This window comes from Gigantopelta aegis, chromosome 3 (genome assembly GCF_016097555.1).
Source record: "Gigantopelta aegis isolate Gae_Host chromosome 3, Gae_host_genome, whole genome shotgun sequence".
In the NCBI taxonomy this organism is placed as follows: Eukaryota; Metazoa; Mollusca; class Gastropoda; order Neomphalida; family Peltospiridae; genus Gigantopelta; species Gigantopelta aegis.
Window position 1 is genome coordinate 80504392 of NC_054701.1, and position 26864 is coordinate 80531255.

Below are 26864 nucleotides of genomic sequence, written 5' to 3' on the forward strand. Positions count from 1 at the left end.
TCTCTCCTATTTATTCTGTAATGTGATGCCTGTCGGATGTTTGACATTTCCGTCATCCAGTGATATCCCATAAAGGGGAAACATTATCTTTCCATATTGTTTTACATTTTAAAGGTATTTATTATAGGTTTATGCCTTCTCTTGGAAGAGAAATAAAAAATTGTAAAATATATAATATATTTAGCACATCTATTTGGAGAAACGTATGAAGAATTGTGTTTTGTGTGTGTGTGGGGGGGGGGGGGGGGGGGGAGGGGGGCTCTACATATCAATATTCAACATGTTTGCGCCGTATTAAAACACGGAAATGAGTATACATTTTGAAAACCTAGTTACGCCCCTGTGTTTCGAGAAGGCGATTTAGGTATCTAGAGTGCCGCTAAACACTCTAACTCTTCCTCCCTCGGGATACCAAGAAGTGTGGATCTAGTTCGCCACTGAGGACTGGGAACTCCAACTCAACAAATCCAAGTTCGTATCTTTTCACAGTCTACCGCCAAGGACAAGACGACGCCAGTTTGATACGGCCTTGAAAACAATTGGTTAAACCAGTCAATGTGCAAATTGTTAGAATGCCTTTAATGAAACTCGGAATAAGGGTATTTAGTTAAAACAGCCACATAAATAAAATGGATATATGCTCATGAAAAGCAAGCATCCGCTATCAATTGCGTGCCATTATGTGAAAAAGACCTCCTTACCACCGCCACACACACACACACACACACACACACACATAACACAAAAGGTTGCCACGACCACACCATCGCATTGGGTGTAAAGGTGGTGGTATAATGAGATATTAATCATGTATATCATTTATGTACTTTTTCCACAGACATAATGTCACATGCCACAGCATTTTTCTTTTCCTATTCTTCCTGAACATTATTTAGAGAGTCAAGGTAATGTGAAATCCCTATTATTCATGGTGGTGTAGATTAGAGCAGTCAACTAATTTAAGAACAGAACGAAAATACAATATATGCATATCTATAATACGAATTTATGATACTACCTTTTTCATCCACGATTTCAGGTACCCAAAGAAATGTGTATCTTAGCAAAACCACGAGATTTTAAATACACAAAAATAAAGGATTTCACAGTAGGTTTCCCCATTCTATTCTTTATTAACATAAACACAACTTACAACAGAATCTGAACAACAAAACGTAATCCGCGATCAAGGCCGTATCTCTGCACAATACAGAGGCAAATTGCCAAAACAGTGGTTGATTCCATGAATCTCTATCTAGTGCCTCATCTATAGGAGGTCAATCACACCCTAGTAAATCCTTTACTGCACCGTAACAAAGAGGACTGCCACTGACAGACTAGTTTACAAAATCAAAACTAGCACAGGACAGAGTTCATTGGAATAAATACTTTAATAATAGTATTTGCTAACTGCCTAGCCATGTTTATACAAATCTGCTCACAGTTGTTTCATCATACCTGTGTGTTGTAGAGATGTGTGTTGGTAATTAGTAAACACTGAGGTTTTTATTAGAAAACATGTGTTTGGCAAAAGTAACATTTGCTTTTCAAACAAATTCACGTTGCTTAACTGCCTGTGAAACTCAAGTATATGAATGACAGTGAAATTAATACTATTACCATTTTGGAGAATCTAAATGGTGTATACTACCAAATCAAATCCAATAGACGACAATAATAACATATGTGGCTAAAACTCTTACCTGCAGCGTATCAATCGACAGGTCAGGTCAGGTCATAGGGTTTTACGTGCACATTCAGAACAAGCTGTTGTAGCGCACGCCTGTCATGGGCACAAGAGCTGGCCTCGGTCGGCTTCTCCGTCCATGACAGGAAAGCTCAATCGACATAAACACTACGGATATAAATACTACTACCCCTCACCCTCAAAGTGAATCAGAAAAAATGGGGGTCAAGCTGCTCATTTCTGAGATAACGGGTAGCGTCTATGACTACCCTAGTTCCGCACAAAATTCGAGTACTTTTTTTTTTACAGGTACCCCATAATGTTTCAAGCACAAGGCTACTTGACACAGTAGTACTAATTTAAATAAAATTGCATACATGTTTTGCCCAGATGAAACTTTTCTTTTTTTAACAACCAACACACTCACATTTATCACCAATTACAGGACTTGTGGTGTTCACTTCTCTATCAAACTTTGGGTGCACCTCGAACTTTGACCCAGCCGGAAGTTATTTGGTTTAGTACTACCTACAGACATATGTATGGTATATTTAAAAAAAGTGTTATTCTTTGTTCAACATGTCTTATCATCTTGGAATACAATCCCATATAACACAAACAAGTACAAGTCGTTAAGATTCATCTCATACATTTTCTAGTTTCACTATGCAGATGTACTCCATAAACCTTTTTCAGCACAAGGTTGTATTTTGAGTGAGTGGGTGAGTGAAGACTTTTCCATGCTCCTATACCACTAAGGCTTCGAGCATGTCCACCCCGGGTTCGGTCTCTGGAGGCCAGGGACCCAATCCGGGACAGAAATTACTTAGGACAATTTTAAAATTAAACCAATGGGGAATACGGATATTATATAATTAGTTTTTATTTGCGCAATTCCAAAAATAATAATTAATATAAAATATATAATCCATTTAATTTAAAACTTTGTCGCAAATTTAGAACAAGCATTTCAAAAATACAAATAGTACAGAAACTCTTTATTTTAGCCCTATTATTATTTAGTAGGAGGTTGATTAAAGGAGGTTAAGCAGCCGCCACAGGGTCCCATTTCCCTCTATCTCAATAAAGTTAAAAACACGTATAAAATAAATTAAAACAAATTAAAAGAGCACGCTTGTAAACCTATCAATTTTAAAACATAAACACCCAATAAAAATTAAAAGCAGTTCATACAATATATTTGGTCGGCGAGGAGGGGGCTGTTACTGCCAGATAGCAACCCCATCATCAACCCGAAGTAAAAAAAACTACAAAAAAATTCATTCAAACACCCACACCACAATATAAATTAATTTAAAAATTAAAATACAATATACTATTTATATACAATATAATTAAAATAATTTTAAAACCGGTACATTACATTAAAATTAAAAATCCAGCAAGCCAGGCGCGACATTGCAGACGGAAGGGGCGAAAGACCGGACAGTAGGGGCGCAGGTAACATCCTTCCAACCCCAGAAGGGTGAGGAGCAAACAATAATGAGTGCTATTACCCAGCCCACCAACAGTGATTATTTATTGTGGGTCCCATAAAAGGAACGGGCCTGCCACATTTGCACCAATCTAACAATGCCTAGGCTATGGCAGGAACCGCCCCCAGGAGAACCCTATAATATTATATATTTATTTTAGATTGATATACAAAAGCGACCAACAACCTGTCTATTGTATTTTTATATTCTTTAGGTGGATTTAATAAATTATAAGCATTAAACTCTAATTTAATTTTAATAAAATAATTAACCAGTTTCAGTCTAATTTTGTCATGTTTAGTACATTTTATCAAAAAATGATTAACATCTTCGATTGTATGACATACTAAACAGTTGGGTGACTTAACTTTTTTAATTTTAAATCTAACATCATTTAAAGCCGAAGAGACACCCATTCTAAGTCTTGCAATAATTCTAGTTACCTTAACATTAAAAGAAACTGGCCCAGGAGTGCTCGCTTTTGGTTTAATGTAGGCATGCCACACCCTGGCTCTGCGGTTCCATTCGGTTTGCCACAGAGCCACCAGGTGTGGCTCAGCTATGGAATTTATTTCGTTAACATTATGTTCTACTGGAACGCCGACTGCCGGTTCCAGCAAACTCTTTTTAGCGTTGGCATCGGCTGCTTCATTACCAGATATTCCAATATGAGCCGGAACCCATTCCATAACGACTTGGATACCCAGAGCAGCAATATTAAAATATATTTTATAAATTTTATTTATAATTTCCGATCTGATACTATGGGCTCCATTGATTGCTTGCAGGGCACTAAGACTGTCAGAGAAGATGACATATCTATTGGGGCTATTATTAACATGATATCTTTCAATCCATTTCAGGGAATACAGTATGGCCATTAATTCTGATGTATAAACTGAAATGTTATCCGATAGTCTAGCCCTAATGGCTATCGGTTTCCTTAACTATTTAAAATTATTAATAACAAAGGCCATTCCTGTTTTACCAGTGGTTGGGTCTTTTGTATTTAGGGATTTCGTTTGACAATAGTGAGACTTTTGGCAACCGTTTCCCATGAAATTGCCATAAAGCTAACTCATGATAAATATACTCTATGCAATGTTCCGACAACCTGTCGTTTCACAGTCGTTCAAAACCTGTTAGACATTTACATAATGTGCATAAACTGCCATACGAGTTGCACTCAGCTATAATTAAATTTCTGTTACATTCATTACAATATAACGTCATCCCATTAGTCCAGCCGTCGCAACGCGAGTTTGTTCATTACTCGATGAACGTAAATGTAACGTTTTATCATCCATTAACGGGTTTTGTAGGAGATATCGCTGTCACTATAATGTGCGATATCTCCTGCGATGTTCTCCTAGGACATATCGCTTCTTATAATCTTGATTGGTCAAATTTTTAATTAAAATACCATATTTTGTTACGTCACTGTGTATGTTTCAGCGCTAGACGTATCATAAGTGACGTCACGCCACTGTCGTTCTGCTAGTTAACGAGTCTACTGCTGCCAAATATAGTGATGTTCAACCCACATTACTGACATTGTTTACAATTATCGCAAATTAAAAAAATTGATAATGGATGAAACAAAATTAATGCCTCGGATTTCATACTTTTATCAACGGAGTATCCTCTATGTCAGGTAACGTCATATCTGATGACATCACTTAATATTGGTAGTTTGTCTTACTGAGCGTTATTGTTGAAGAACTGAAAAACATTGCAAAATAAAATATGAACTTTGAGTGTTATTGTGAGTAAGTATTTTTGGAATTTAATTACAAGTATTGTCTGGTATTTCCTTTAAGTTCATTTGGGTATGAACACACACAAATAAGTCATACCAAACGTCTGTGAGAACGGCATCGTTGTTTGTTCATACCCGGATGAACGTAAAAGAAATAATAGACAATCCTTAAAAAAACAAAAAACAATTCACATGTCACGAAAATGGTTACTAAAGCTGACGTCACACCTAACGCTATCCACCACACAGCTGCCAAACCTATTAACCCAGCTTCCACATTTTGTATTTCAATTTATTTTCTTGGTTATTTCCAATTAAAATTCAAGCACGCAATCCTGGCATACACCTCGGCTATCCCAGTGGGTTAGTGGTTGATGAGAGAGATGTAGGTATAGTGACCATACACCTATACCGACTGAACCGTTAAATGGTTGAAGCTCGCCGCGGGTGGGAGCCGGTTCCAGGCTTCAAACTCAGGATCTACCAGCCTTAAGTCTGATGGTTTAACCACTACATCACCGAGGCCGGTGCTAGTTCGCATTCTCGCACGCACTCTAATATGTCAGCGTCATGACGCTATCTCGAAGCGTCCCCACGTCAATATTTCACAGCCGTCAAACCCATGAACCCATTGTTCTCTATTTCTCACTGAGGATTGAAGGATGAGCGAGGTTCAGAACATGTTATTGATGGACGACATTTTCCTATGGAGTTAACTCGAGTAACTCGATATCAATACATCGTCATCATCAAGTCTCAGTCTGTATCTCTAAGTATGCGTCCGACTCCCTTCGTTCATATCTATGTTTGTCCGTCCCTATATCTGTATCTGTATCTGGCTCTTCTGTTTGGTCTCCTCTGAACTCTCTCTGTCTCTCTCTGTCTCCGTCTCCGTCTCCGTCTGTCTGTCTGTCTGTCTGTCTGTCTGTCTCTCTCTCTCTCTCTCTCTCTCTCTCTCTCTCTCTCTCTCTCTCTCTCTCTCTCTCTCTCTCTCTCTCTCTCTCTCACACACACACACACACATACACACACACACACACACACACACACACACACGTACTCTAGTAGCCTCTCCACGCCAACCTCATAGCTGTTAAACCCACTAACCCACTTGAGGATCATCGTCCTCAAGCCATGACATCATCCAGTCCGCCAAGGGGGTCACAGGGCGGGTACCATCACGTTACCTTATTTGCATACTTTGAGTCTCAATACGACCTGTATCATTCATTTCAACTTATTGTCGTGCTTATATCCAATTAAGGTTCAAGTACGCTGTTCTGGACACATACCTCAGCTATATGGGCTGTCTGTCCAGGACAGAGGGTTAATTGTTAGTGGTTAGTGAAAGAGATGAGGGTGTAGTGGTCTTACAGTTACCCACTGAGTCGTTAAAACTCGCTCTAAATGGGAGCCGGTACCGGGCTGCGAATCTGTATGTCTTATGTCTTATGACTTAACCACGACACTACCGAGGCCGGTATCATATATCTCGCTGTGATATATACACTTATGGACCCTGGAGTGTATCCACTTATGACCCCTGGAATAAAATAAAAACGTGTACTTCTTGCTCAAAATTTAGAAGGAAAAAAAACAGGGCGGAGCGTGCATACAATGGGTACATTAGGAAAGACAATTACCATATCACTAGATAGTTAAAGATATCAGCAGCTACAAAACAGTTATATTTGAGTGGCGGGGCAGGTTGGGGATTTAACTTCTTATTAGACCTCACACTCTTCGCCCTTACACTTTTCCAAATTCTAACATGATTTCGCAAATGTTGCAGGCATCTTCAGTTACACCAGTGAGGGGCGGGACGTAGCCCGGTCATAAAGGGCTCGACTGATGTGCGGTCGGTCTGGGATCGATCCCCGTCGGTTGGCCCATTGGGCTATTTCTCATTCCAGGCAATACACCACAACTGGTATATCAAAGTACGTGGTATGTGATATCCTGCCTGTGGGGTGGTACATATAAAAGATCCCTTGCTACTAATGTTTTCTCTCGAAGACTACTGCCAACAGTACCAAATGTTTCACATCCAATGGCCGATGATTAACAAATCAATGTGCTCTAGTAGTGTCGTTAAACAAAACAAACTAACTTTAGCTAGTGACTACTCCAATGGTCGCTTCACGCACACACTGGCATGGCCAAGGGGCATCATGGGGGCGTCATGGAATAATACCCACTCTCCATTACGCCTCGTTTGTGCCCCAACACGTATATTTGTATGTCGTCCCATGACATGACTCGTATACAATGTGCACCCCCCCCCCCCTCCCCACCGCCATATGGGTGCCCTCAGTATAAGACCCTGGCTACGTCAGTGTACGCACAGTACTTTTATTTTAAGGTCGACCCTGCTTGAGAACTTGCCAAAAATATATCATACTTCGCTGATAAGCGTGATATTTAAAAAAAAAAAAACGAGTTGCGCATTTTTATTACCAAGGTGCTTAGTGCGTGTTTGTCACAGTGAAGACTGGTTGCACAGAAGAGGTAAAGAGAGTCTAAACTGATGTAACAGTAACAAGCTGTTGTAATCTTTGGAAGGACGTCTGCATCTTGGATGAGGAAACCATGTTAACTACTACCTTGCTGCTTGGAGTAACACTGTGGTCGTGGCTAGTTCAATCAGTGCATGGCGGTGCAGGTATGTTTAAGCACACACACAGACGTACGCACACACGCACGCATGCGTGCGCATGACGCACACTCGCAAATATAAAAACACACAAACCTAACTACCACCAGCGTAATTTGCAATTACAGATAAATTCCTTAACCTTTGTAATGTAAATGTGTAAATAATTTTATCAATTTAAAAATATTACACACATTGCAGTGAAAATTACGTAATTCTTATTTTTTATTATTCTTTTTTAAATCAGACATTGGCAGATGCTCTTACGTAATTCTTAATTTAACACAATTTCAGACATTGGCAGATGTCTTTACGTATACATGTATATGGACTCTGAACCATAATATTGTGTATGCGTAACCGGATGATACGTTACGAATTACACATATATGCGTATACGGAATAAGGATAAATGGAATATGATCCTTAAGCCTCGCTTGATATGATGCTCGGTCGGTTTGGGATCGATCTCCTTCGGTGGGCTCATTGGGCTATGTCTTGTTCCAGTCAGTGCACCACGACTGGTATATCAAAGGCTGTTTTATGTGCTGTCATGTCTGTGGGATGGTGCATATAAAAGATCCCTTGCTACTAATGGACAAATTTAGCGGGTTTCCTCTCTAAGACTATATGCCAACTGTTTGACATCAAATAGCTGTTGATTAATGTATCAATGTGCTCTAGAGATGTCGTTCACCAAAAACAAAAAAACAATGAAGTTGTCTATATTTTTTCTTTTGAAAACCTATATTAGATATTTTGTATGAATCTTTTTATATGCAATTGCTTAGTGTTATAGAGGTTGCAATAAACGGAATATTAAACATTATGTACATTCATTTTCTTTTTCAGGAAACAAATGGACATATGTCGATAACACATTAGGTTCGTATGATATAACACTTTATTATTATTATTATTATTAGTAGTAGTAGTAGTAGTAGTAGTAGTAGTAGTAGTAGTAGTAGTAGTAGTAGTAGTAGTAGTAATATTAATAATATATTAGAGCTTATAGGTTCCAGTGTACCAAATCAATTCATATTGGCGATAATGTTATCGTTTACTAATACAACTGATATACGCAGCGTAAAAAGACACACAGCCAGCTCACCAATAAAATAATTGCACGTCACATTTAATCTACATGCAACAACATAGGGCGTCATATTTAACAGATTATATTAATGTTTTTATTAGGGCGTCATATTTAACAGATTATATTAATGTTTGTATTAGGGCGTCATATTTAACAGATTATATTAATGTTTGTATTAGGGCGTCATATTTAACAGATTATATTAATGTTTGTATTAGCAAACCCCCATTTTTAATGAAAATCGCAATTACATTTTTGGGGGTACTCTGCATTGGTTTCAGCCTCTGCATAACAAATGTTTAAGAAATACAAGTGTTTATTTATAGGCAATGAACAGTACTATTTGCACATATAATCAATGTCATATATTAGTACCAATCAGAGACGCAGCTCATTTTATTCCGTCAATATTTCACGCAATGTTGGGGTTGGTTGGTACAATGAAATCTATACGTTATTTTTACTCACTACAGTATTCCACAAAATCTCTGTCAAAAACGTGCCATGTACTTTATGGGTCAGATCGGGGCTGCTAATCATACAAACAGTCGGGTTTATTCTTTCTTCTAGATATGAATAGCAAATATTATACGCCTCCTAGATGGGAGTGTAGTTAAATTACTGTGCATCTCCTACATGGGAGTGTAGTTAAATACTGTATGCCTCCTAGATGGGAGTGTATTTAAACTACTGTACGCCTCTTAGATGAGAGTGTAGTTAAACTGCTGTACGCCTCCTATTGGGAGTGCAGATAAACTACTGTATGCATCCTAGATGGAAGAGTAGTTAAATTACTGTACGCCTCCTAGATGGGAGTGTAGTTAACCTACTGTACTCATCATAGATGGGAGTGTCGTTAACAACTGTACGCCTTCTAGATGTGAGTGTAGTTAAACTGCTGTGCGTCTCCTAGATGTGAGTGTAGTTAAACTGCTGTGCGTCTCCTAGATGTGAGTGTAGTTAAACTGCTGTACGTCTCCTAGATGGGAGTGTAGTTAAACTGCTGTACGTCTCCTAGGTGGGAGTGTAGTTAAACTGCTGTACGTCTCCTAGATGGGAGTGTAGTTAAACTATTGTACGCCTCCTAGATGTGAGTGTAGTTAAACTGCTGTGCGTCTTCTAGATGTGAGTGTAGTTAAACTGCTGTGCGTCTCCTAGATGGGAGTGTAGTTAAACTGCTGTACGTCTCCTAGATGGGAGTGTAGTTAAACTATTGTACGCCTCATAGATGGGAATGTAGTTAAACTACTGTTCGCTTCTAGATGGGCGTTTAGTTAAACTAATGCACGTCTCTTGGATAGGAGTATATTTAAACTGATGTACACCTCTTAGCTGGTAGTGTAGTTAACTGCTGTACGTCTCCTAGATTAGAGTGTAGTGAAACTGATGCACGTCTCCTAGATGGGAGTGTAGTTAAACTACTGTACACCACCTAGATTGGAGTGTAGTTAAACTGTTGTACGTCTCCTAGATGGGAGTGTAGTCAAACTACTGTACGCCTCCTAGATGGTAGTATTAATAAACTATTGAACGCATCCTTTGTGGGAGTGTAGTTAAACTAGTGTTCGTCTACTAAATGGAGTATAGTTGAATTAATGTACACCTCCTAGATGGGAGTGTAGTTAAATTATGTATGTCTCCTAGATGGGATTATTATTAAACTAGTGTACGCATCCTAGATAGGAGTCTTGTTAAACTACTATATGCCTCCTAGGTGGCAGTGCAGTTAAACTATTGTACGCCTACTAGATGTGAGTGTAGTTAACTACTGTACGCCTTCTAGATGGGAGTGTAGTGAAACTACTGTACGCCTCCTAGATAGGAGTGTATTTAAACTACTGTACAGCTGCTATATGCGAGTGTAATTAAACTATTGTTCGTCTACTAAATGGGAGTGTAGCTGAACTAATGTACACCCCCAAGATGGGAGTGTAGTTAAATTATGTATGTCTCCTAGATGAGATTATTATTAAACTACTGTACGCACCCTAGATAGGAGTGTAGTTAAACTACTATACACCTCCTAGATGGGAGTGTAGTTAAACAACTGTACGCCTTCTAGATGGGAGTGTAGATAAACTACTGTACGCCTCCAAGATGGAAGTATAGGTAAACCACTGTACACCTAGATGGGAGTGTAGTGAAACTACTGTACGACTGCTATATGCGAGTGTAGTTAATCTACTGTACACCTATTAGATGGGAGTGTAGATAAACTAGTGTACGCCTTCTAGAGGTGTGTGTAGTTAAACTACTGTACGCCTCCTAAATGATGTGTAGATAAACTAATGTACACCTCCTAGATGGAAGTGTAGTTAAAGTACTGCACGCCTCCTAGATGGGAGTATAGTTAAACTACTGTACTCCTCCTAGATGGGGTTACACAAAAGACTGTGATATCACTTTTGTTCATGGTTAGAATTCCGTTTACGTTCTTTGAGCTGCAAATAAGTACTGTCTCTGCATTAGATAACTGAGCTGTGTCATTTATATGGTAATTTTGGTCACGAATTCGGTGGAATGTTTGGTCTACGATCCTATTTTATATCCGGAACTTTAATTTATTAAAAATGGAGGCCACTTTTATTCTCTTTTCGTGTATTTTGTTGTTTTTAGATCCTAGATTCCCGTGTAATATATCAATGTTTGCGTTTTCTGTGTCACCGAACACGAAACTGACACTTTCAGATAGTATAGACTTCATGCAGAGGTCTTTTCTGTATTTTGTATTTACAGATATGACGTGTTCTAAAGGTTATCATGGTATTTCGCAGTAGCTTGACCGATCAATTTGTAACTGGATCACGTGTTCACCGTATTTAATATCAAAATATGAATTTACCTCTTTACTGTAGTAAAATGATAGCATAAGCCCATGAACCATGCTAGTTAGTCTGCACACAGTGTTGATGGAACACAAAACGTGAACCAAAACGAAAACTACTTAACGGGTACCTACCTAATTAGTAAAATGATGTCTAAATGCAATGCAGCAGAAAAAGGTATCTAAGTGACAAAAACGGCAGTTCGAGTATATTTGTAGATAAGATAGCTTGTACTGATTGGATAAGTAAATGGGTTTATCCCCAAGACAGAACGGGTACTGGTAAACCAAATTCTAGTTGCTTGATACATTCCTTTATCTTTTTTTACAAAGTACAGGACATTCAAGATCATAGTCTGGGGAATGTTATAAACTTCCATGGGTAACAACTAACGCATACAGTATATGACCCAAGAATTAGAATGAGAGTTTCGTGGATCAGGTTCCAATTTTGAGTAAATCTTGAATTTTCAATTCCGTTGCAGAATTCATGTATCTCTTTGTCCATTTCTTGCTGACTTTTCTGCACCAATACTTATAATTTTCGTTATGTATCTACTTCCTTCGCAAGTTCGCATGCACGGTATATATAGATACTGAATTATATTGTAAAGGGCGTTTTTCAAAATGTCTTTTTAAAATCCCATGTTAAATCATGCCTACCCGATTTTAAGATTGTAACTTTTTTGTAACTCTTGTTTTTGTTTCCTACGTCGTATGCATTATTAACCATCGAGACATTGGCATTTTAAAATATGTCTTGGACGTAAGCCTAGAACTGTTCTCATGTTCTCAAATGTTTCAAAGTGAACCATATTTTGTGTTTTCATTGCTTTTTTGTCTTGTGTGTAAATATTTTTACTCATCCAATCAGTACAGACTTGCTTAGCCACAAGTTTATTTACACTGCCCCTTTTCAGTTCCTGGAATACCTTTTGTTGTTTCGCTCATTGCACATAGAAAGCATTCAACTGATTAGACAGGCACCTTTTAGCGGGTAAACTGTTTTGGTTCCTCTTGATTTTTGTGAGCCTGTAGATAATCGTTATAGGATTATGTAAACCTTTCTCAGACTCAGATGTTGGTAATAAATGACACATTTACAAACTGTGCACTCAAACTCTCTGAAATAAAACTCCAATGATATTCTAAAAGGAAAGTCGTATTTGTAGTGCATAAATGTAAAGTCTCTTTATGACGTCTCTCATATTTAGAAATGTCATATTTGTCTTTTACGATCACCAAAGCCCCAACATATATATATATATATATATATATATATATATATATATATATATATATATATATATTTACACAGAGGTGTAAACTCCTAAAACTGAAACATACATGACAAAATGTCGAAATTTGGCCGTCATTGTGAATACATTACAGTTCTGTATATTAATCAGGGTGGCAGATAACAAATTCTACTCCGTCCTGGGTTCAGCCACTGGCCATGCCAGAGACTGGACCTAGGGTGGACATACATGAACATGGGCATAACAAACGTGTTTCGACTTTGACAAATTCCACATCATTCGTATTAAGTGATCAAAACGGACATAAAATATTTAGGCACAACTGTATTTTCCCAAGCTTAGCTGTTCTGTTCAATTATCATTTGCCTATTTTGATTAGGACCGGAAAACTGGTATACGGTTTTTCCGTTTTGTGGAGGTCAACAACAGTCTCCAATCGAAGTTATATCTGAGCTGGTGGTACCAGGCCATGATCTGGTCGACTTCAACCTCAGTGAGCTAAATAACACAAAAGGCGTGACGATGATTATTGCGAATGTTGGCGGACATACAGGTAAATACATTAAAACCACGGATAGAATCCAAACAAACAAAACAAAACAAAACAACAAGCACTACAAAACAAAATACCTCCCCCAAAGAAAACAAATGCACTAGTAAATCACTATCATCGTAACCACAACCACAACCAATAGCACAACTACCGCCACTAAGAACAAATACAACAGAACAACAACAAAGTCGCATAGCCCTGAATAAACAATGGATATGTATCATCAAGTATGTTCGCTTAGTATACCCCATCTTCATAAAATTATCAAGGCTAATATTCGTTCCTCGTATTCAGCCTTGATACATGTCGTCAAGAAATCGTGCCACAAAATGCTTAAATTTCATTGGATGCGATGAGATCTGATTGCAACGAATCGCAACGATCCTTATAGATTCCCTTGTTATTGTAAACAAAGATGGCTGCGTCAGCGTCCGTGGAAACGTGTCGTGTTTGTCACGATATATTAAAAAAAAGGTTTCGGCGGTTAAATTTTGATATTGCTTTCAAGATTGTCACATGCTACCGATGCTGTGATTGGTCAGTGATGTCATTGTGTAAGGGACATAATCGGTGTTACAAATTTTCTTCCAATAGAGGGCGTAAGTAGTGGATATCAGTAATCTTGACTACATGTATCAAGGCTGAATACGAGGAACGAATATTAGCCTTGATTTATGAAGAAGAGTATACCCTTGTGGAAAATTACTCAATTCCATGTCCCGTAATCGAGTACAATACATTGTTACTTCCCTTTGTGTTCTTTTGGCACCTACTGTAGAATACTTTATTTTCGCGGGATCAAATTTTCGCGATTTAATGAAAATGGGTCAATTCGCAAACATTTATTTTCGCGAATCTCCCAACCCCCATCAATGAAAAAACGAAGTACAGATGTCAATAATTTTGTTTTAAAAACGGAACTTAGTTTTGCCAGTTGTTACACTAATCTGTAGAACTAATCCTACATGTACACACGAGTGCTATACACATAAAACAATAGTTTTTCTGCTTTAACCAATCAAGACTTTATTGTTTACAAGTTAATAAGCTTACAGAAGGTGCTTACCGCGTACAGTTTTTCTTAATCCTTATAATTGTTATAAAAACAAAAACCGAAAACAAACGAAACGAAATTTGAAGGCACAAGCTACTAGTACTCAGTAACTTAAGTTTGATTGAAACAATATTTATTGCCGTCAAAATACTAGTTCAAAACGGTTTGTGATTGGCTAACAGGCCAAAAATAAAAATAAAATTGTGAAACATCTGAACATAGCCCAGTCCGGATTTTTTCACTTCGACATTTTTAATATACTGTGATAATGCATGTTTACTTCCGTCGTTGAACACGTGTAGACTCTGTCCGATGAACTGATCGCTAGCACATGCGAAGGAAAACAGCATAAAGCTTTTTAGTGTTAGTATTGTTTTATTATCATGTACATTCGATTCTTGCATTCGATTCTTGCATTCCGATTTGAGCTAAGATGAAGCAGGACGTGTGCGCCTGCTCTCTCGAGCTACCCCCCCACCTGGGGGGACTCATTGCTTCTTACGGAGTGTTATTGGAGTACCGCGTCACGTACACCGGGCCACGGGCAACCGTGACCTTGGTGTACGGTGAACCAGCGAGGAAGCCACCTAGGAGGAGAAGGAGGAGGAAGACGGACGCGCCAGGGGCGGACCGGGGGAGGTCAAAACCGGTAGCTCAACTACCGGCGGCGACTTCTTCCGTTGTACGCCCCAAGCCCCAGTCTACACCAGCGAGACCAGCTGTTACAGCCCTGCTGGATCCAGATGTTGACTTGCCAGTGGCGAAGCCGGACACGGACCTTAACCGGGCCCTGATGGAATCGCCCCCCACATCTCCGAAGCCTTCAGCCTCCGGGTTTCCAGCGATGCCAGCCCCACCCAGGAAGAGTGGCGCTGTAGAAACCCAGGCCCGTCTTGTGGCCGTTGGAAAACGAAAGGCGGTTGTGTCCCCAGGCGACCAACCAGACAAGCCAAGTCCGCCGACCCAACCGCCTACACCAACCTCACCGCCGATAGATGATCCGACCATCGGCCAGCCTTGGACACTACAGTCTGGCAAGCTACCATCGCGCTACTCAAGGCTGGTCAAGACCAACATCGGGGATGTCCGTCGGCTCCTTTGTGAACCTGGTCCGAATACCTACGAACCTCTGCCGCTAACGGAAGGAGAGTTTTCGGTGCGGAGGATTACTATGAAAGATGGGGGAGGGATCTGCCTTACTGTCCGCCGGAGGGGACTTTTCCACCAAGGGATTCTTCTCGATGAAATGGACAACCCGACCATCCACCGTGTCATCAAGACCGTTGCCGGGGAAGATTACCGTCCAATCATCGAGAACATCGCCAAGTCCACATACCGGCAAGCCCTCCACCATCTGGATTCGTCCCTCTTCATCAGCTCTCCTTGACGACATCCCCTCTACCAACCTCCTTTGCCTCCGTGAGTAACCTCTTTTATTGGGCTAGTTAGACTTTAAATGTTTTGTAAGCAGTTCTAAATTCTTATGTTTATTTTTTTATAAGTTGTCTAACGCATTTTATTTTGGCGCCCGTTCAATTGCTCAAAATCGCCTTAAAAACTTTTCGACCGAGCAGTCTTAACTATTTTTGGCTAAAAAATTAGAGTCCAGACATGTTTTGGTATGCAGTACTCTTTGTAGACTTAGGTAATAAACAGGCTTCTCCGAGGAATCGAAATTCAGCCAATCAGAACACGGCTCCCACTCGGTGTTACCTCAAACTTACACCCCCCCCCCCCCCCCTGCTCCGGAGTTAGTCACTGGCGAAGTCAGAGGCTAAATCCGTAGTGGGCGTGCCTGAACCTCTGTGGATAGGGGCACGTAAATACAGTTGCCCGTTGCCCGTTATCATGTATGTACTTACAATCGTGTTCTTGATTTAAAGTTTTAAACAGCTTTTGTGTTTTGTGGTTTGTTCCGTGACAGGAGGGAGCACCGCTTTGTTACTACTACTATTAGCCTGTAATTCGGAAACTAATGTGGTATAGTTGAACGAGACTACATTTATTTTATTTTTTTGGTCGGCCTTTATAAAAAGTTTATTTTGGCGTGGAATATATTATTTCAATTAGAACGACCATCAAAATTGCGCCAAATTTCCTCCATGAAAATGCGCACCACTTTCTCTTCGGACATTCAAAATTCCATAGCACCAATTACACCCCGCCTGTCACCAACATTTGGACTGCTGGTGCTCCCTTGCACTTGTCGGTGCAGGCGTCCCTTATCTTACCCCCCCCCCCCCCCCCTCCACGTTTCCTGTCCTGGACAGAAAGATCCGGCAAAGGCCGGTCCCTGTACCCAGTATAGGCGTGCGCTACAACAGCTTGCTCTGAATGTGCACGTAAAATCCTTCTCTTCTTCTTCTTCTTCTTCGTGTAATATATTTTCACGAATTTCATTCACACGCGAAAAACGCGAAAATAAAGTATTATACAGTAATTGGTTTAACTTACCGGCCTCGGTAGCGTCGTTGTTGAACATAAGGCTGGTAGATACGATACAGGGTTCGCAGTCCGGTGCCGGTGTAAACGGAATGCAAGTCCGTAGGAACAGTGGTCTGTCCGGACTTAGTCTCCTAGGAATGCAGGTCCTAGGTCTAATATACCTAGGAATGCAAGTCCTAGGACTTATGTTGCTTAGGAATACTTGTCTGACTGCCAGGATATCAAGTCCGGGCCGGACTTGCATTCCTGGACAATCAAAATTTAAGTCCGGTCGTACACATAAAAATTAAATTATAAATTTAAACAAAACGAAAAACAGTTTCCTTTTTGGTTTATTTAATTAACTTAGGATACTAGCGCCTCTCTTTATTTAAATATTTTCTATTTATTCCAATATTTTCCATTTATATAATTTGCAAGAGTTTGTACACATTTTGTTGACCTTATTACATGAGCAGAACCAAGGTCTTTATTCATTGCGTATTGTTCCAACTAATAAATGTTTAAACATTTGAAAATAACTCAAAAACATTTACCATAATTCGAAGCATATTAGTACTCGCAAATAAGTATAACTTGCCCATATGACATACCAACACAGTTATCTGTTAGACATTATATATTGGTATTTCATAATAATAATAATAATAGTAATAATATTAATATTAATAATAATTTAACTATAAAAATGTGATATTTGCGTTATATACATTATCTTGTTATTATATAATTTTAAGTTTGTGCCTTTCTGTCAATAATGTTGCAGGCGCGTGTACATAGGGTGTGGGGTGGGGTGGCGTGTTCTAAACACCCCTTTTCAAAGCAAATTTCTTGACCTCTCCGCTGCATAGCTTACTGAACATGTGCCTGCTTTGTCAAGTTTGCTCATTTTAAAAATTAATTTGGTCTAACATATGACATATCAGACTCTAGCCTCTATGATATCTTAGTCCCAACAAACCATACCATCGATAAACAAATATGTTAAATGGTTTTCATTAATGTTTATCAATTAATAGAAATATCAATGACTAAGAGTGGGTTTTAGCAGCTCAATGGGTTACTAGACCGACTAAAACAAAACAGTAATCCCTGAACAATTATTATACTGTCAATAATATGCACACACAATTTACAAAGATCCTTTTAAACAGACTAACTACTCATGACACTTTTACACCTGACCGTTTTAGTCGCAATAGGCATTCAGACTCCCTTTTTGGGAGAAGGGGTGGGGAGGCATGCTGATCATTATTGCCCGAATGAAACGAAAATGTCAATCTGGAACACAACGTATATTTATATTCGCATTACTACCAAGATGCTAAATAGGATTCCAAACAAATCAGTGTGCATTTTTACATGGATTACAACTATTATCCTGTTCAATTATTTAGACCCAAAGTTTTTTGCAAATGTTACGTTTATGTCCTATTCGATATTTGTTTTCTTTGCATTTACATGAAAACAAACCCAAACCCCGACAGGTTTTATATACAAATCATCATATAAAATGCACGAAGTTGACTTAATTCCACTTTTTAAAAATCTCTGTGTCTTTTGAATGCACGTTATTTCTCCTATAAATAACTAAGGTCATTTGCATATCAAAACATTGGGATCTGAGGCTACGTGAAGGCCATTATAGCTTGTTTCACTAAATCAAGGTTATTATTGTTTTGCAGTGTGTAACAGCATTGTCTAATCTTTCCGTTAAACATAGATGTAAACAAACAGAACATGTAACCCTTTCTTGTAGGTGCATTATATTTAATAAATTTAGCTAATGTATTATGTATTTTTATTTTATTATATCAATTATATATTAGCATACCATACCTAACCTAACACAACTGAGGTGTAGCACAGTAATAAACACAAATCACCTCACACACCGCAGGAATGTGCTTTCCAAATTTATAAATAAATTTAATGCAGGACCAGACCCAGAAGACCAGGGGGGGGGGGGGGGGGGGGGATAAAATGTCAAAGGCCACCAACATCACATCAAATAATAATAAAAATGTTATTTAATTTGCCTCTAAATTGGGAACTCATACGTATGTATATATATATATATAGTATTTAGGGTGGTGCTAGGGGCTGGGGTTTGGGGGTTGGGTGTTACATTTGTAATGCGAAAACCCAAAGGGCTATTGTTCGGACTCGTATGGGTTCAATCACTTTTTCATCCCGCAGACACAGCCCTGAATGTTCAAAATACGATAGCATTGCTTGGTCAATAACATCATTATTTCGATCTATGATTGCACGTGCTATTGTAGCAATGTGTAAACCACGTAAAATACAAGTTAGGTAGGGTATATAAATTCATTGAAAATGTATTAGTCGACATTCTTGTTATTGTTATTTGAGGAAAAATATGGGTAAATCGAAAAACACTTCAGTTGATGTAAAATCGTGTATTAAGAACGTTTTCGATTATTTTGAAGATGAATATCAGCGCGGTAGACCTAGGTATGCTTCTTATCGAATTGTCGATCGAGTTGCCGCTGCACTTAAAGTTTCGGTTTCAACAGTAAAAAGAACTGTGAAAAATCTAAGCTCTACGAATCCAAGCACAGAAATCACTGTTAAAAAACGCGACCGAAAACTCATCGATTTATTTGATAAAGATGTTATTAGACGACGAGTATACAGATTTTATAGAGAGGGCGAATTACCTACATTACATAAGATTAACGTGGCTTTAAGGGAGGAATGTGGAATCAACATATCCATATCAACTTTACGAAGAACACTCCATGACCTCGATTTTAAATACCAACATATGTCTACAACCGGAAAAGTGATTTTTGAGGACGCCAATATATCAGACAGGAGACTGTCCTATCTCCATGAAATATCCAGTTTACGAGAACAGGGGTATTTAATAGTGTATCAAGGTGAGACCTGGGTGAATGTCAACCACACAACATCCCACCACTGGACAGATATCCACCCGGGCACAAGTACCGCCAATCACCTGCCGAAATCAGACGCTGCTGATCGAGTTCCTAAACTCTGTTCGGTGACTGGGAAGGGAAAAAGACTTATTATTTGTCATGCTGGCTGTCATAAATATGGATTGATAGATGGCTGTGAATTGATCTTTGAGGCTAAAAAAAAAAAAACGGAGACTATCATGGTGAGATGAATGATGAAAATTTCATCAAATGGTTTGAAGAACAACTTATGCCTTCTCTACCAGAACCTTCTGTTATCGTCATGGATAACGCAAGCTACCACAACAAATTAACTGAGATTACACGATGTCCTGCACTAAACGCTAAAAAGGAAAAAATTCAGTCGTGGCTACGAAACAAAAATATACCTTTTGAGAGTAACATGACAAAGCCAGTTCTTTATGAACTTGTGAAAAGTAACAAATGTGCAAAGCAATTTGTTACTGATGATATTGCTGAACGCCATGGGCACTTGTGTCCAAGACTGCCGCCAAGACATTCTGAACTCAATCCGATAGAACTGATCTGGAGTCAAGTCAAAGGGCACATAGCTCGTCATAATGATGGTAAAATGACCACGGTGCGGAGAGAACTTGCACATGCATTGAACTCTGTCACACCTACACACTTCTCTGACGCAGTTAAACATGTAATAAAGATCGAAGAAGATTTTAGAAAACAAAATAGTTTTATAAGAAATAAAATACCTCCTGTGATAGTCCCCCTTAACGAAGATAGTGATGAAGAAATGAGTTCGTCGACTGATTAAGTTATTTCTCCATACCCATCAGGAGTATTACTTTAATGTATGCATGAACTCTTTAACACCAAAAACAATTTATTTCCATATCATTCACTATCAAACAACCTAACAACCTATAAACTAATCGACTAGAAATGCATATAGACTACACATACATACGAGAGAAAGGTTTATTTAACGACACTCAACGCATTTGATATACGTTTATGTGGCGTCAGACAAAACGGTTAAGGAGCATTATGACAGTGAGAAAGAAACTCGCTACCGCCACATGGGCCACTGTTTCCGATAAGCAATTTTGCAATAAGGGACGTTTTATATGCACCATACCATAGACAGGATAGCACATATCACAGCCTTTATACATCAGTTGTGGTGCACAGGCTGGAACTAGATACAACGCAATGGGTCCACCATGTGGGATCGATCAGTCGACCTACCATGAGCGAACGCTTTACCTCTGAGCTACGTCCCGCTCCATATACAAAAGAAGCCTTAAGTGGGGTTGGGGTTGTGCAGAGGGTCACACCTCCACCAATCGCATGCATACCATATTCTTCTCTCTCTCTCTCCCTATAACCATATAACCATAGATTAAAATATGTTGAGTGCGTCGTTACATAAATGACGTCTCTCTCTTTCTCTCTCTCTCTCTCTCTCTCTCTCTCTCTCTCTCTCTCTCTCTCTCTCTCTCTCTCTCTCTCTCTCTGTCTGTCTGTCTCTCCCTTCAGCGCGCGCGCTTGTGTATTCCACAATATAATTATAATATTTGATACATATTTTTTTTTCAAACTGAGGTTTTGTCACTTGAACTCCCCACCTGAATCCGCGCCTGCTTCATGTTTACAGATATTTTCTTAAATATAGGTCATACTACGATGTGTGTGGATAGGACGATAGAACCGAACATTAGTTTGAAACGCACTATAGAATGATGCTTTTGATATGCAAATGACCTTAGTTATTTATAGGAGAAATAACGTGCATTCAAAAGACACAGAGATTTTTAAAAAGTGGAATTAAGTCAACTTAGTGCATTTTATATGATGATTTGTATATAAAACCTGTCGGGGTTTGGGTATGTTTTCATGTAAATGCAACGAAAACAAATATCGAATAGGACATAAACGTAACATTTTCAAAAAACTTTGGGTCTAAATAATTGAACAGGATAATAGTATTGTGAGTAAAATTATGGAAATGCATGGTGAAGATTTTAGGCCAGATCATTTTGCCCGAACGTGTCCATTGCCCCCCATTGATAATTAATTTCAAGTGTTTTGATGCTATTTGTAATTGTTCATCAATAAAAGTCAAATTTTCATGCTTATTATTCCTGTTATTTTATATATTGTATATCTACTATATTGTAGTAACTGGTCATTATAGTACTAGTTATAAGTATTAACTACTAGAACTAAGTACAGTTTTTAAAGTTTTATTTCAGGGATTTTCAGGAATCATATATATGTAATAAGCAAACTATCGGAAATAAATTCCAGAGGACTAGGAATACCAGGATTGAAAGTCCTGTGGACTAGGAGTACCAGGAATAAAAGTCCCACGGACTTACATTCATCGAAATGCACGTCCCACAGACTTAAATTCCTAGGAATACAGGTCCCACAGACTAGGATTCCGAGGAATGGAAGTCCGATTGGACAAATATTAGAAAATCACAATTAATCAGATTGTGACTTACCGTCAAAATATAAATTTACAAAACATATTATTAAAAATTTTTTTTTTTTTTTAATTTTAATTTTGGGCTACATATTGAGGGAGGGGGTATATTTCTTCGTGTTGAACACATGGACATATAGCCTACTTTATATCTGTAGTTGCTTTATATACTTTTGAAAAAAGCAAGATATACGTCCTACTTCAATATTGTAACAAAAATGTAAGACGATTACAAAAATCCACTCACGTGTCTGATCCACAAGTCTATGACGTAAAGAAAGAATTAAGTTGATACTCAAACTTAAAAATATTTTTTGACATGGAGATTTGAACTTACAATAAACTTAAGAGACTCGTACACTTATCCATCACACTACGATGGAAGCCTGCCAAAACCTCACTTTTTTTCTCGTGTCTTTCTGGCAGCTCGTGCAAATTGCTGAGCATAATAAACGGACATCTAATTTGCCGGACTAGTATTTTTGTCACTGTTGTAGAAGGAATTTAAGTCCGGTAGGAATACAAGTCCTAGGATAAAAACAACTTAAAAATAAACCAGGAATGAAAGTCCGGGTAGGATTATGGTTCCTAAGCTATGGAGGTCCGATAGGACTACTGTTCCTACGGATCTGCGTTCCTTTTACGCCGGCTCCCATTTAGAGCGAGTTTTAACGACTCGGTGGTAAGGTGTAAGGCCACTACACTCTCTTCTCTCTCACTAACCACTGACAACTAACAACTAACTTTTAAAGACAAAACAAACCTCTAACACCTACCATAAACAATAAATTAAACACACCCTCTCCCCACACACACATATTTAAAAATGAAAAAACCCTAACAACAACAGAACACAATTATGATCGTATGAAATATTTGTGCAAAAAAGTGTTCTTTGATTTTTGTTTGATAACAATCTGTACGTAATGATGCCGTTGGAATGTTACCTGAAATAAGCCAAATGTCTACTTCTGGTAGAATATTGTACTTGTTATTTCAGTTCAAGTTGCCCTCGGTGGCAAACCTATTTACATTACTGGAGGAGGTTTAGGGGGACGATTCAGGGTGGAACAGTTTCACTTTCACTGGGGGAACAAGAATGAGCGAGGTTCAGAACACGCTATTGATGGACTTTTTTACCCTATGGAGGTAACTCAAGTATCTCCATATCAATATATCATCACCATCACCATCATCTTATCCGCCCAACTCTCTCTCTCTCTCTCTCTCTCTCTCTCTCTCTCTCTCTCTCTCTCTCTCTCTCGCTCTCTCTCTCTCTCTCTCTCTCTCTACATATATATATATATATATATATATATATATATATATATATATATATATATATATATATATGTCTGTAAATATGTCTCTATCTCTTACTTCGTTCCTATCGCTATATCATTCTTTCTGCGATTCTCTCCCTCACTCCATCTCTCTCTCTTTACCTGTATCTCTCTCTCTCTTTCTCTCTCTCTCTCTCTCTCTCTCTCTCTCTCTCTCTCTCTCTCTCTCTCTCTCTCTCTCTCTCTCTCTCTCTCTCATTAAGAATATTTATCCATGTTGTCTGTTCTGTTTATTTTGAAATCTATTATAACCCTAACATGTCTAATTCTGTTTGATCAATGAAATTAGAATACTGGTACCAAGTGTTTGGTTCACGACAGCGCTCCACCGATGGCATCTGTCGTGATCATGGCCTTCCATTAGTCCTTGAGATATTAACAAAGAAGTCTTTCAGGCAACCATGATCAAACAGTACTTTTACCAGAATCAAATACTAGTAGTGTTGCTGAAAATCGGCGTAAAATAAATGTCCTCAAAAAGATGTTCCAGTAATTCATTTCATACATTGATAATTAAGTTTTGGCATCACATGACATTGGTGGCATTTGGTTGCGAACTCGGTTGTTTCTGAATCAAGGTTCTTTGTCTTTCAGATGCACATCGTTCTATATAATGACATGCATCCCAATTTCACTTCGGCCGTGCACGAGACAAAGGGTCTTGCTGTACTTGCATTCTTTTTCAAGGTAAGACATTCACATTGCGAAAGGTAACAGTACCGAGAACATTTTAATAGTTGTCAAATGATGACATGGCAAGAGAAGGGTGGATCGATGCTACTTGCCTGGCACAAATGCGATTAATTTGTTGTAGCCCACTGTGAACTGAACTAAATTTTAAATTCTCTAGAAAGCTAAATGTACGTTTGGCACACTTAATTAGCCTTTAGTTTGTGCTGATATGGTTTGGCTAACTGAAATTGAATGTATCTATTCCGAACACACTTCGCAACATGTGGGGTTTTTTTTCTATAAAGATCATATCCCAGGCTACGCTAAAATAGCTGGGTGTGGAAGGGAGATTTGCTTTTATACAATAACTAGGGTATAACAATATTAATTAATATTAATTAAATAATAACTAGGGTATAGCAATAATAATTAATAATAATTAAATAATAACTAGGGTCTTTCAAACTAAAATGGGTAATTATTCCTAACACCCCTCTCTAGTTACGGCCGTGGTTGCTGGCTCTATATCAAATTTAATAAACTTAAAATTTAACATTTCATTCTCCGTTTTTCGTATTGAGGGGTCACCTCTGCTTCTTCGTGGATCATCCGGGTGCGTTTATATACCCACGGCGGTGCCCGATACGTAAAACTTTCCAGACTCTCCTCTTTCTCTTACTCAATCTACCATCGTTGGATCATTCTACTAAATATTTGGTGTTACTCTCCTAGTGACACCAGTGTTGGAAGTTGTTCTAACTTCCTTTCATCCAAATAAGATTGCCAAGATTGGATATAACTGTGGTTGGGTGAGGATGGGGTCGATGAGATGTCGGAAGATAGGAGCTTTCTTGGGGTCATAGGGCGTAGGCGGTTTGGCCTTTGGGTTAGTGTAGGATCTGACCTCCCCTCCCCCAGCCCTCATTGGGTTACATCAATGTTCTTGATATGATTGGCAATTGACTTCTTAAAATTAATTAATCAACATTCCTATGGGGCTTGGACCAACCAATTTAATTGAGTAGAATGCTTAAAAATAAATTTAATAAATAAATATTTAGATCCGCCCATCTACAATTGCGCCATTGTTATACTTTAATTTTTGTAATTAGTTTAATATAAATTTTATTTTTCTAGGGGCGCAGTCAAAAATATTAAACTTCCATTTTCCCTTTATTATTTTTTGGATTAATCTAAATTTCAAAATTATCCGTAGTAAGTAGGAATTTCCTGTCCCGATATTATCGGAGGCCGGACTCAGGATGAGGGGTGGGGGGGTGTGGGGGGGGGGGGGGTGTTCAAAATCCCAGTGGCATTATGAACATGTTAAAGCAGTTACCTACTGTGACGGAAGATGTTCTTATCTTTCGCCTGTGGCGATGCTAATTGTTTTAGAGGGCTGTGTTACGTAATACCCCCGCGCGACGGTGGTAGTCTTGTGTCCCAATATGCAATTAGACCTGGTGGGCACTTGGTTACGTAATACCTCCGCGCGACCGTACCCCCTAATACACACTTAGACTAGGTGTGAAGGCCATGTGGCCAGTAGTTACGTAATACCATCGGTAGTTCGGTTTACGATCGGGGTAATGCTAGCGGAATGGCGACAGTAAGTCTGACCATCTAAGAAAAAAATACCGTCTCTGGGAGTTGTGGAAATATCACATGATAGCTGAGGTACCGCGTTGTACCCCCATGCGATATTCGCTGTCTCTGAGAGTTTTGAATAAATAGCTAGGATTTTAGATATACCGGGGAGAAACATTGGAAGTATCCAGGGGAAACGGACGTCGTCCACTGAACGATCTATATAAGTTCAGTCCGGACGTGGTAAATATATTTTTCTGCTCTGTTGTATAACCTTGATGTGATTGATGTGACTTTAAATATTTTAATACTGTATTATACCAATATTATTTAGACAGTGTTTCCGGTAATCTGACGAAGTAAATTGTAGGCTTCACTGTCTATTATTTTATACGAGTAGTTGGTAATATAAAGCTTATCCGGTCATCCTAGAGGACCTAGGTAAACTGTAGGTTATTGTCTTTATTGTGATAGGTACCAATATTAATTCTGTATTACAAGGTTACTGAATGAGTAGTTAAGGGTTAATTAAAAATTAACCAGTTAGGAATAGAGTTGTAATTCCTTTATTAATTAAGTTCCCCTGGCAGCGTTTCTCAGTTATCACACGCGTGTGGATTGTATCACCGTGAAGTGATTAGAATATTGTGTACACTAGACACCTAGTGATTAACTAATTAAGTGTTTAGTTCTGGGTTGTTATTATATTGTTGTTGTTAATTAACTACTGCGGCAAGTACATTTGTCAGCGTAGTGTTAAAACAGATTCCAAAGTGTATTGTGTTTTGTTGTGTTTTCTAGTGAACTAAACGTGCTACATATAAATATATATATTTATATAAGATCTTATCTCTGATCATACCTAGAGCCGAGCCAATCGGGTATTAGACTGCCCAATACAGAGAGATCTAATAGATATACAGTTAGGAGAGATATTTGGATAATCGTGTTTTATTCAGTTACGGGTATTATAGGATCCCCGTGACACCTACCTACCTTTGCGTATTGCATCATTTCAGGAATA

The 26864-nt window shown here is 38.6% G+C and overlaps 1 protein-coding gene across 2 annotated transcripts in view; it reads left to right on the forward strand.

The window, feature by feature from the left end:
- Positions 1 to 7426: 7426 nt before the first annotated feature.
- Positions 7427 to 26864, forward strand: part of LOC121369148 (carbonic anhydrase-like) — a 30019-nt gene continuing 10581 nt past the window's right edge. Inside the window, exons 1-5 of one of the 2 annotated variants that reach the window (XM_041494022.1) lie at positions 7427 to 7604; positions 8448 to 8480; positions 13154 to 13327; positions 23239 to 23387; positions 24176 to 24268. In XM_041494022.1, the coding sequence (XP_041349956.1) occupies positions 7532 to 7604; positions 8448 to 8480; positions 13154 to 13327; positions 23239 to 23387; positions 24176 to 24268 (522 nt within the window). In that variant the 5' untranslated portion in view covers positions 7427 to 7531. The remainder of the gene's footprint in view (positions 7605 to 8447; positions 8481 to 13153; positions 13328 to 23238; positions 23388 to 24175; positions 24269 to 26864) is intronic. The other variant, XM_041494023.1, reaches the window with a different exon arrangement.